Source organism: Glycine max, chromosome 3 (assembly GCF_000004515.6).
Source record: "Glycine max cultivar Williams 82 chromosome 3, Glycine_max_v4.0, whole genome shotgun sequence".
NCBI lineage: Eukaryota > Viridiplantae > Streptophyta > Magnoliopsida > Fabales > Fabaceae > Glycine > Glycine max.
Window position 1 is genome coordinate 41834547 of NC_016090.4, and position 12470 is coordinate 41847016.

At 31.9% G+C, this 12470-nt stretch overlaps 1 protein-coding gene across 1 annotated transcript; it reads left to right on the top strand.

Annotated features, from left to right (window-relative positions):
- Positions 1–1546: 1546 nt before the first annotated feature.
- LOC100784714 (kinesin-like protein KIN-5C) lies at positions 1547–7753 on the top strand. Its single transcript, XM_003521426.5, has 23 exons — positions 1547–1751; positions 1831–1960; positions 2125–2283; positions 2366–2715; positions 2805–2943; positions 3097–3194; positions 3291–3447; positions 3721–3790; positions 3906–3982; positions 4244–4297; positions 4394–4474; positions 4556–4667; positions 4749–4835; positions 4918–5093; positions 5246–5407; positions 5517–5624; positions 5797–5955; positions 6045–6128; positions 6274–6479; positions 6558–6659; positions 6762–6871; positions 7067–7218; positions 7331–7753. The coding sequence occupies exons 1-23, from the start codon at positions 1702–1704 to the stop codon at positions 7526–7528; spliced, it is 3021 nt and encodes a 1006-aa protein (XP_003521474.1). The 5' UTR covers positions 1547–1701; the 3' UTR covers positions 7529–7753.
- Positions 7754–12470: the final 4717 nt, after the last annotated feature.

Consider the following 12470-nt stretch of genomic DNA (forward strand, 5'->3'; position numbering starts at 1 on the left):
CTAGAGTTCTCCAGAACGTTCTAGAAAATTCTACACTTTTCCAGAAAGCTCCAGAATTTTCTAGAACCTCTCCAATTAAGGAGGGATCCCAACACAAACTTCCAACTTTCATTTAACAATTCTGCAAACAACCAAAGCCAGTGGTAGAGTTCCTGGTATATGCCCTCACAGACCAGAATTGGAAGAGAGAGACATATTATGTGAGGGATGTTATGTTCACTCACAAAAATAAGGGACATTTTACAAACACCTACTGCATTAAGCGTCATGATTTTCCTCAAAGTTAGTTTAATGATTTGTATTTAGTTGCTCTAGTCTACCAAATACTTTAACTGGTTTATTTATCCCAATTTCATTAAATCTTTCACGTGAGGACTTGATATCAAGTCATGTTGCAACTTTATAATTAAAAAAATAAAATAAAAAAGTTTGAAGGCAGAAAAAAAAATCCCAAATTCAAAACAGTCCAATGATAAACGGGGTAAAACAATAGGACTGTAGAACATAGATACCCCCAAGGCCCCAACTGACGAGCAATTTTGCAATCACTTTGTTGAATAGAAAACAGTTGCCTGTTGTCCCACAGACCCGCACTTACCTCCAAGCGGTTGATCATTTTAATTAAAAATGAAAGAGTTGAGGAAGAAAAACGATATAGTCTTGTAGATGTTGTCGTATCATACTTCAACATAAATACTATGATCAGTTAGGCCACATGTCCTTACCCTCAGGTACATTTTGGGAAAATTAAATTTCTCCAATCAAAATAGAGTACCTATGAGTTTTTTTTTTTTGTACCATAGTAGATATTGTTTGGTAAATTACTAGTTAGATCATCAACCCGTGTATGTGCACAGAAATGACAGCAGCAATTTCCATATAATAAAATTACAGAGTCATGAAAAAAATGGTGAAATATAGACAATTGATGAATTCTTGAACAATTTTATTATATATTGAGATGAAATTAATTTTTTTATTATCGAATCTATGCTATGTAAGCCCCCCCCCCCCCCCCCCCCCCACTGTGTGTATAATGTATATGTATACACATCTTTTAGTTTTAATATCTAGAAAAATGTTTTTAATATTTAGTTCTTTCGTGACATATATAATGTTGGTACATTAATTATTTAGTTAGTTTTTAATTTTTATTTATTTTAATATTTTTTTCCAAACTACCCATAAAATTTTATCATTAAATAAACAATAAGTTAAAAATATTTAGTAGTCAAATTTACTATAACGAAGTTGATCATTAAATAAACAGCATGTTCTTATGCAGATGCAGATATATTACAGATGGACCTTGTTTTTTTTTTGTCAGAATAGATAGACCTTTCAGCACATAGGTGGGCTAGAGTCCAGGCCCGAAGCGTTTGAGTGATTGTTAGGGTAATCCAATAATCAAAGAAAACACAATATAAAATACATTGAACGATAGGGGCAAAACGGTAAGAATAAAAAAGAGTGGAACACCGTTGGATCACTATCCTCAAAAACGCTGAACCGTAGATATATAGCGAAGGTGAAAAGTGAAGAGCGGATTTCAAAAATTCAAATCTCAAACGCTTCTCTCCCCGAACCCGCTCTCACACCCTTTCACGTCGATAGAGAGAGAGAGAGAGAGAGAGAGAGAGAGAGAAGAAGCCATTTTCATTTCTCAGAAGCCACTTTCAGAATCGGATCTACGAACCAAACATGTCTTCGAAAGAGAAGGGCGTCAACGTTCAGGTCCTCCTCCGTTGCAGGTAATTCCGTTTTCCTTCGTTAATTTCCTCGTTCTGGAACTCCATTTCCAACCCTTTAACGTCGTTAATTTTTTCGCAGGCCGTTTAGCGACGAAGAGTTACGAAGCAACGTGCCACAAGTCGTGACTTGCAATGAATACAATCGAGAAGTGGCCGTGTCTCAGAGCATCGCCGGCAAGCACATTGACAGGGTTTTCACCTTCGATAAGGTCCTTCTTAGTTCTCACTCTTCTCTCTGTTCAAATCACATTCGGTAATTTATGATCTTCAAGCTTGAGTTTACGGAAATGGACGCAAATAGTGAGATGTTAAGTTAGTTTTAGGGGGATTTCAATTTCAAATTTGTAATGTGTGTTCGTTTTATCTTGTGAAGGTTTTTGGTCCTTCTGCACAGCAAAGGGATCTTTATGACCAAGCTGTTATTCCGATAGTTAATGAAGTTCTAGAGGGCTTTAATTGTACTATATTCGCGTATGGTCAAACTGGTACGGGAAAAACCTACACCATGGAAGGGGAATGCAAAAGGGCCAAGGTATGCTTTAGTGTCTATGAATGATGAATAATGAGTTATGTTAGTGATTTTATTTGAGCTTTATTTGAGTATTGTACTACAGAGTGGTCCCAATGGAGAGTTGCCTACAGGAGCTGGAGTTATTCCTCGGGCTGTCAAGCAGATTTTTGACACACTTGAGAGCCAGAATGCTGAGTACAGTGTGAAGGTCACTTTTTTGGAATTGTATAATGAAGAAATCACTGATTTGCTTGCCCCGGAGGAGCTTTCAAAGGCTTCTTTGGAGGAGAAGCAGAAAAAGCAGCTGCCTCTCATGGAGGATGGTAAAGGTGGAGTTCTAGTAAGAGGCTTGGAGGAAGAGATTGTGACGAGTGCCGGTGAGATTTTTACTCTTCTGGAGAGAGGGTCTTCTAAACGACGAACTGCAGAAACTTTGTTGAACAAGCAGTCAAGGTAGGTAACGTTTGTTTTGCTATTTCTTTAGTTGACAGGAACTGGAATCAATTTTTGATTACTTACTAAGACTTGTTTTCTCTTTTCAGTCGATCGCATTCGTTGTTTTCTATTACAATCCACATCAAAGAAGCAACCCCAGAAGGTGAAGAACTGATAAAGTGTGGTAAACTTAATTTGGTGGATCTGGCTGGGTCAGAAAATATATCTCGTTCTGGTGCTAGGGAGGTAATACATAATAAGCTTGTCATTTGTTCAGTGTTCTCTCTCTCTCTCTCTCTTTCTCTCTCTCTCTCTATATATATATATATGATGGTGTTTACCTATAGAATAATAATTTTTAACTAGTAAGTTGAATTTTGTTTGTGTAATATTTGTTAGGGTCGTGCCAGGGAAGCAGGGGAAATTAACAAAAGTTTGCTTACTTTAGGGCGAGTGATCAATGCACTAGTGGAGCACCTGGGTCACATCCCTTACAGGTTCTTAACTTTTCGGCCTTTGACACTGCTTCATTCTTTTGAGTCTTTGGAATTATCCTTTTCTTTGTGTGCTTACATGGATAAGTTGGTATTTAGGGATAGTAAATTGACGCGTTTACTGCGTGATTCACTTGGAGGAAGAACGAAGACATGCATCATAGCGACAGTGTCTCCTGCAGTTCATTGCTTAGAAGAAACTTTAAGCACGCTGGATTATGCACACAGGGCAAAGCACATAAAAAATAAGCCTGAGGTTTGCTATTGAGAATGTTTACGATACCATGCATCTTTAGCGATAGTATCTTTCAAACATTTCATGTGAATATGTTACAAATATAGTACTTCTACAAGGATTTCATGAGATTTTGGACTATATTTGTGTTTTACAGTCATTAACTAAATATATGATAAAATCATCTATAATAAAATTCTTAAACAGAGGAACTGATTTGTGTGTTCTATTGTATCCATATTAGACAAGTATGCATTGTTTTTAACCTCCTTTTTCTTTTCTGATATTTTTTAGGTTAACCAAAAAATGATGAAATCGACACTTATCAAAGATCTTTATGGTGAAATTGAACGCCTTAAGGCAGGTGAGTTGCATTGTAGATTTGTAGTTGCTGAAGTAAGTATCGCTTGGATTCTTCAGATTTCCTGCTAAAGTGTCTCATTCTTGATGAAAATCATAAAATTTGTGACATTGACCAGAGGTTTATGCTACACGGGAGAAAAATGGAGTATATATTCCAAAGGAAAGATACTATCAGGAGGAGACCGAAAAAAAGGTTATTTTCCTCTCTCTTCTTTTTTTGTCTGGTACCTTCTGTTGCAATATGGAAAATTCATCAAGAGCAGTACTATTGGTCTATGTAACTTTTAGCTGCTGAGATCATAGAGATCATTCTGGTTTAGAGTGCCTTGGACATTTCTAGTCGTCTAGCATGTTTTTAAATATTGGTCCTTTATTAATATAAATTTTTTTGGTGTTTATTTTCATGATCACTTTTTCGAGGTCTTAAATTGATGCATGATTTTCTTCTGTCTAGGCCATGTCAGATCAAATTGAGCAGATGGGCGTCACAATAGAAACTCAACAGAAGGTTTGCTTTATTGAAAAAGCTATTTATGTATAGAATATAAGGCGTGCCTGCTTGTTGTTCCTGTTATGCCTGACTTGTTTTCTATGTTTCAACCAGCAACTTGAGGATTTGCAAAACAAATACGTCGACCAAATTCGGCAGTGTTCTGATTTGAGCAACAAACTTGATAGTACTCAGGTGAGTTATCAATTTTTTTGTTCAATATTATTATGGAATTTTATATGCTTTGTTATAAGGAGATGGTGATGAATCACACAGAAAAACTTGAACAAGACTAGCAAGTTGCTTGCCAACACAGAGGAAGAATTGAAGAAATGCCACTATACCCTGAAAGAAAAAGACTTCATCATTTCCGAGCAGAGAAAAGCAGGTATGCTGTATACATTATCGCCTTTCTATCACTGTTTCTTGTGTAATGTTTCGTTGTGATAAAGTTAATTATGTGCGGCAGAAAATGCTCTGGCTCATCAAGCATGTGTTTTACGAGCTGATTTGGAGAAAGCTCATCAGGATAATGCTTCATTATTTTTGAAAATTGGTAGGCCTTATTCTTTTCTCTGTTATGATCGACTAAGAATTGAGATGTGTTTATTGACTTATTTATCTGTCTGGTAATATAGGTAGGGAAGATAAATTAAACTCAGATAACAGAGCTGTAGTGAACAATTTCCAAGCGGAGCTTGCTCAGCAGGTTGGTTCACTTTGCAATACTGTTGCAACATCGTTGTCTGAACAGAATGAACATCTAGAAGGTGTGAAGAAGCTCTGTCATTCTTTTTTGGACCTTCATGATAAGGTGTGTACGTCAAATATCCAATACCGTTGCTCTTGTCAGCGACATTCTTTGTTGGTTTCATCCAATTTGTTGAATCCTTTCCCTCCATATTTTTACGTTTCTTGTAATAGTTTATCTGTAAATTCTCTCATTCCCCTTTTTGTTTTCTGTAGGCGGCTGTTGATTTGAAAAGGAAAGTGACATCTCTGAGGACCTTGTATATATCTCATTTTGAGGCAGTGGAAAATGTTGTACGCTTGCATAAGGCGGGCTCTGATGCTAACTTGGAGGAACTATCATCAGTTATATCCTCTAATGGTCATTCTATTGAGGAAGTATGTTTCAGCTGTTTCAAATTATTATTTCTACTTTTACTGTTATGTCTTTGGCATTTTTTTTATTCTTCTAACCACTAAAATAAAAATTTTATTCTTGGTGAATCAGTTTCTTGCATCTGAGGCCACTGAAGCTGGTTCAATATTTGACGATCTTCAGAGAACCCTTTCAACTCAGCAGGATGAACTGGAACTATTTGCAGGGAAACTACGCAGTGTATGTGCTTCGAAGTTTTCCTTCTTTTTACCTGTTTATAGCTTTTAACAAATTTGTCACATCTTTTGTTTCTCTGTTCTGGACAGCATCCTGTATATTTATTTTTTCTTTGTTATGACTGATATTCTTTATCTTCTTCTGACTCTGTTATGTTGTGTATTGTAAATCAAAGAGATTCAATCTCAGTCTTGAACAAATAAAAGATATCTCTGATCGCTCTCAAGAATTTGTGGATAAGCTATTTGAAGAATCAAAAAAGCTTGAAGACTATGCATCACAGGCTGACCAAATGCAAATGAAGAGCATTGATGAGTTTAAGAAAGCATATGAGGTTATAACATAATATTAACATGTATTGTTTGAAAGATGGTTATGATGATTGTTGACATCTGATGTAGACATGTTATCTATTCTGTACAGGAGCAATCAAAATCTGATACAGAGAAACTTATTGCCAATATGACTAGTTTAGTTTCTGATCACATTCGGCGACAAATGGATCTGGTCAGTATGGGTCTTCTTTTTTATAGTCGTATCTTTTTTTGGCCCTTGATGGGTGAAGATTGGGGTGGATGGGCGGTTGAATAACTTTTTGTTTCTGTTCCTGTCAATTTAGTTTGTTGTCTTGGATTGATGATTGGCCTTGCAGGTAGACTCAAAGCTTGTTGATCTTAGAGAAAGTGGCATCAAGAACAAGTCCTTCTTAGATGGACATGTGTCATCAATGGGAGATATTGTGACCAATGCAAAAAGGAAATGGCAGGCCTTTTGCGTGCAAGCAGAAAAGGATGCAAAAGACACTGCTGATGATTCTGCCGCAAAGCATTGTCGTATGGAGAAACTCATACAGCGGGGGTAAGTGATTTTCCTCAAGTTTTTCTCATCCGGATCCACTCACTCACATGCATTCTAACTTTCTTTTCCAATCCTTAGTGTTCATACTGCTCAATCGGCTTTCGAACATACAAAGAAGACACATGAGGCTGTAAATGAGATGGGGACCAAACATATTTCAGCAACAGAGTCAATTGTCAGGTACGGATATGATTATTGCCTGTGTTTTTCTTGGTCCATTTTACTGTTTTGATGCTTCATTAATAGGCTTCATGCGATGTGATATCAAATACTTTGGTACAGGAATGCTACTGATAACAATGTGCAACATGTCGTTGAGGTCCATTCTGCACGAGTTACAGCAGAGGAAGATGTGGCAAAGAACAGTGAGGATCTTCTTGAGCAGTTAGATGGTGAGTATTGTGTTGGATGTCCTTCGATTTATAACTTTCATTCAGCAAAATTTACCTCTGCAGCTGAGATTGTTTGATCATGATTTAACAAATATTTAAGAGGCATGAATCACCAAATATCTCAGTTTTGTGTCAAAATGTCTTGTTATATAATGCATTCATCATCCTTTTTTTCTTGGGGTGCATTTTTTGCAGTCACGTCTGCACAGGAGAGGGAATCCATATCTGGCGTATTAAATGTGGTGAGAACTCATGCAAATACACTTGAGACGCTACGAGAGGATCACAATGGCCAAGCTACTTCAATTGAACACACAACAAGCAAAACTTTCCAACAGCAGTACAGGGTAGGTTGATTGGGTTTCTATTTCGTTCTCGGAAAATCAAATAGAAACATGATTTAATAGACATGTTTAACATTAATGAACATGTGTTGTTGCTTCCTCTCTTGTCTTGCAGGACTATGAGGCTAGCGGCACAACACCTATAAGATGTGAGCCTGATGTTCCGACAAAGGGGACAATAGAGTCTCTTCGGTCGTTGCCAATGGAAGCCCTTCTTGAGGAATTCCGGGAAAATAATCCATATGAATCTAATGATGTAAAGGAGTTGAAACCATCGCTTATTCCACGATCGCCTCTTACTCAGCTGAACTAATGGCGGTGGTTGGGTCCTCTGTTCTTGAGTCAAATTTGTATTTCTATTGTAACATCACATTGCCTTTGTTACCCATTAAATTGTTGGAAGAATGCATCATCATCCGCAGATAGATTATTGTATTTGATATTTAGAGCAAAGTACTCATGTAAATCCCACCTTGGGATGAAGTATAGGATAAATAATGTTTAATTTTAAGTAAGGCTCGCGTGGTTATTCTTGTCATTTTATTTTTTGGCTGTTTGCCATCTACTTCTAGTTCTGTCTCTTGTAACGATATGGGCATACTCGCTTTTGTGTGTGTAGTCTTTGAAACTTCAAAAACATTTCCTATCTGCCTAAAATTTGAACTGATTGTTAAATTTTGTTTCTGCAATCAAACAGTTTAATGATTTATTTGTTCTACTGGTGGGACAAGAATTAGTTACTCTTTAGGTTCGGAAGATGTGAAACCATTTAGATGATAATGATGATAAATATTAGTTAGAACTTAAACAAGTCCCCCCCTAAAAAAATTCGTCTTTTAATAAATTTTTCTACAAACACTTATAGAAAAAAAAAGATGATATAAATTTTTTTATAAGTTAAAATTTACTGTTTTGAGATGTTAATTTTATTTTTTATAAATTAGATTATGCACAAGTTAAACTTATTTTTAAATTTTTTCAAATAAATATTTATGAAACATCTATAATTTTTTTAGTAATGCCATATTTTAGTCTAAATACAATAGAGCAACATGATGAAATAATGCTTGTGTAATAGAATGATGTTTTTGGATAAGTTTACTTTGCTCTTGAAAACGAAAATGATTAAAATAGTGTTTAAAACCACTCAAGTTGTCTAATTCAAGATGAAAAATGTTAAATCATAATTTTTAATATATTTTTAATCTTATTTTTTATGATTAATTAAATTTATTAAAAAATGTAAAAATGTGTAGGTTTTTCATTTTATTTTTGCTTATAATTTCATACTTTTTTTTTTACAATTTTCAATTAATAATAGTGTGCTTGAGTGTATTGTTAACCTTTTAAGACCAGTTAATTTCTTTGCAAACAATTAGCTAATCGATTGATGCCTTTAGAAAAAAGTTTTTTGAAAAAAATGCGAGAAATTTTTTTATGAAAAAAAATTCAAAAATGTTTTTTGAAATTTGTTATTATACCGTGTATCATTTTTTTAAAGAAAACTTCTAAAATGTGTACGGGTTGGTAAAATTATTATACTAAAAACAGTAGTATTATTTTTGTGAAAATTAATGTTGAATTTGACTAGAAAACAAGTAAAAAAAGTATAGAAATAAAGTAAAAAAATTAAAATCAAATAGAAGGAAAAATCAATTATTTAAGATTTTCTATTTCCAAATGAACAAAAAATGATAATAAATATACGAAAGTCACAATAAGCACTTTATAATTTTAATGATTTAGTGGACATAAACATCTATCCCAAAAGTTACTTACAAGTCATTAATTATATAAGTTTACAGAAAGTAGTCTTTATGAGAGCATGCGGGTCTTGCAAAACAACTTTTACATACTCGCATGATACACAACACGAGTTGCACCACTGTCGTTAAATGACACAAGTGATTTTTTTTTTTTTAATCTTGTGAGTTGAAAATATAAAACATCTCTTGAAATAAATTAGTCATAAATCAAATTAGATTAATCAAGTTGAAGATTATTTTCTAAAAATAAAGAATCTAGGAAGAAAAGCTCAAACTATAGTTATATTTAAATAAATAAGAGAAAAAAAATTATAATTTTACACAATTATTTAATTACAAATTATTATGTAAGATAAATTTGTTAATTTTTTAAATAATTATCTTGAAGTAATTTAAATGATAATTTATGATGTAATTAAATGCATGACAGTATATAACTGTTTTTCACTGTTAAGGTATATATTAAACTCTTAAATAATTCTTTTTAAAAATTAAAAAATTAATAACATAAGTAATATATTAAAAGATAAAAAATAGTTTTATTGTCCAATTTTTTTGTCACAATATTTAAGGAAAAGAATAACACCTCGTAATAGAAAACTTTTAGACTCAAAAAATACTTACAAGGAACTTACATTTACCTTAGTTGCAAAGAAAAGTAGAGGCTAGAATCTGTGACTTATGAGGCACAAGACCATATCTTGCTTCATTCAACCAATCCTTGGACCTTTCATTATCTTGTTTAATTGTTCACAAAACATTTCTCAAATTTTTATTATTTTTTTCTGATATTCTCAAATTTGAATGGGGTGTCCTGAAAATATTTTATGATACAATAATACGTTATGATGTTACTTTGTAAAATTAATATTTTATATGTTCCTAAAAGTATTATAAAGTACTAAAAAGATATGTTATTAAACAGTTACATGTTTTTTAAGTTGACAATGGTAAATATAAAATTCTGAAACTATTATCAGTATCGTTAAACTTGAAAAGGTCATATCCTCTGCGGATTCTTGCCTTTGAATGTGTCCAGTTCTAAACAGAATTCGGGTACGAGGTGGCTGTTCTTTATTTTCTAAACTGAATATACTAACAGTATCATGGTATTTCAGCTAAGATCATTGCACAGTGGGGGCACTGTCACATAGCATTTTCACTTTCATCCCATGTTGATGTTGAACCCAGTAACGGTTTTGAACTTGCCACGTGTTGCAACTTTTTATCAATACGATGGATGGAGTGTAATATATACAGTAATCTATCTATATGCTAGTGCACAATTATGGCAGTTTAATAATACTTTATGCCTTTTCTTTATCCTTTCCGTTTTTTTTTTTACATTCTAGTGAGATATTATTGAATAATACAATTACAAAGGACAATGCTTAAGCTCCTTTCAGGATTTCTTTAACTAAAGTGTTGCAATAGCATAAGAAGGTGGTGCCAACAAGATGTTTACCTTCTAGCAATTGCATAAAACAATATCCCAAATATAGAGTATGAATCGAAAATTTTAAAAGTAATAATATTATATTGCATATGATTTTAAATTAGTGACAAAATAATAACTATGTTATATATGATAAGCATGTCAAATTATTTAGAGTTATATATGTTTTTTTATTTGTGAAATATAGTTGTATTTTACTTTTGATTCTTAAAAAAAATCTTGAGTTTTGATCCTTATAATATATATTATATAACTTTTTTATTTTAGTTTCTATAATATTTTTTTTATTTTAAATTAGCTCCTTAAAAAATATGTAGATTATGTTCGATAAGACATTTTATCTAATTATTAAATTTTTTTACTAACTCAAAAGTTTGTTTGACTGTTTGGTAAAAAAATTTTTTTAGTAGCTTGTTATATTTTTTTAAATGTTACTTGAAGTAATATTTTTTAAATAAAAAAAATAGAAGCTAGCATTTTATAAAATCATGATTTTATTATTTTTATATTATTTTACACTTATACTTTAACAAGCTAGTTTTTCAGCTTCTATATATCAGCTTTGAGCTACTATTCCAGCCTCCAATTAACTTTTCAGCTAATTTTGTTAAAAGTAACCTTAGTAGAGACTAAAAGCCTATAAATCATTAAGTGATGATAATAAATAAGTTATAATTTTCTAAATTTGGTCATGTTACGGGGTCATGTTTTGCAAGATATTTCATTTAACTTTTATTTTTTTAGGTTAAATTACTCATTTGTTCCCTATAGTTTCATGATTCTTATATTTTTAGTTCTTATAGTTTGAAAGTGATCTTTTTAATCTCTATAATTTATATTTTAATTCTCTTTTAGTCCCTCTAGTTTAAAAATGTTCTTTTTAGTCCCTATAGTTTATATTTTAATTCTCATTTGAAAACTATAGAGACTAAAAAAGTAAAAATCATGAAACTATAAGGACTAAAAAATCCATTTTCAAAACTACACAGACTAAAAGAGAATTAAAATGTAAATTATAGGGACTAAAAATATCACTTTCAAACTATAGGGACTAAAAAAAGTAAGAATCATGAAACTATAGAGACTAAATGAGTAATGTAACCTTTTTTTTATTAGTTGAAAACTCATTTAAATGTTCAAAATATAAGCTTTTTTAGTAGTTTTTAGTATTTTTTGAAATGCTACTTTAGCATTTTTAAAAATTCTAACTTTTAATTTTTTATATTTTTTTCTTGTTATTTTAATATATTTATCAAATTTTCTTATTACCTTTTTAAATAAATAATTTTATTATATTTCAGTCATTTTTAAATTATTTTAACAATTAATTTTACTAAATACTTATAATTTAATAAATTAATTTTTAAACTTTCGATTACCAACTTTTAACTTTAATTAATTTTATCATACATAACCTAAGTTTGGTACATAAAGTTGGTCCCTATACATATCCAGACCGGCCGTTTTGGAATTTCATCACGTGATATAAAATTGGTCTCGTTTTTTTTTTTTTTTTTTATCTTGTAAATTGGTCTCATTTGTTTTTATTGCTCAGTTATAAATTTGAAATGAAAATAAACAAGGAACTAATCTTAAAAATGGGTTGTGCTACTTAACACATGGAGAATTTTTCGTTTTCATAAACAGTTATAAGTCTTCTATTCTTGCATACTTAGGCAAATTAGAGGGATCTGAATATGCATATAATAAATGTCTTAAAATAATAAGGTGATTCCGTGAATTGGGACTCAATTCTACTGGTAGGCAATTGGTATGATGGTTATTGAAGAATTAGGCTCTTGTATTAAAATGATGCAATTTTGTTCATAAATTATCAAAATGGATTGATTTTAAAAAAAATTACAGAAATAGATAAATTATGCTATTAAAGATGACTTTACTTTTTTAGATTCTTATTTATTTTTTATTTTAAAAAAACTGTGACAATTAAAAAATCGCTATAAATTGATTCTTTGACTGCCACAAGATAGACATTTATTTATTTTTTATGTAGAAAAATAATTTGTGAAGGT

Excerpts from the sequence above, each read along its gene's own strand:
- LOC100784714 (XM_003521426.5), top strand. The coding sequence starts at position 1,702 with ATGTCTTCGAAAGAGAAGGGCGTCAACGTTCAGGTCCTCCTCCGTTGC. Across the intron at positions 3,791-3,905 it reads AATTGAACGCCTTAAGGCAG|AGGTTTATGCTACACGGGAG; the intron begins GTGAGTTGCATT and ends GACATTGACCAG. Across the intron at positions 4,836-4,917 it reads TTCATTATTTTTGAAAATTG|GTAGGGAAGATAAATTAAAC; the intron begins GTAGGCCTTATT and ends CTGGTAATATAG.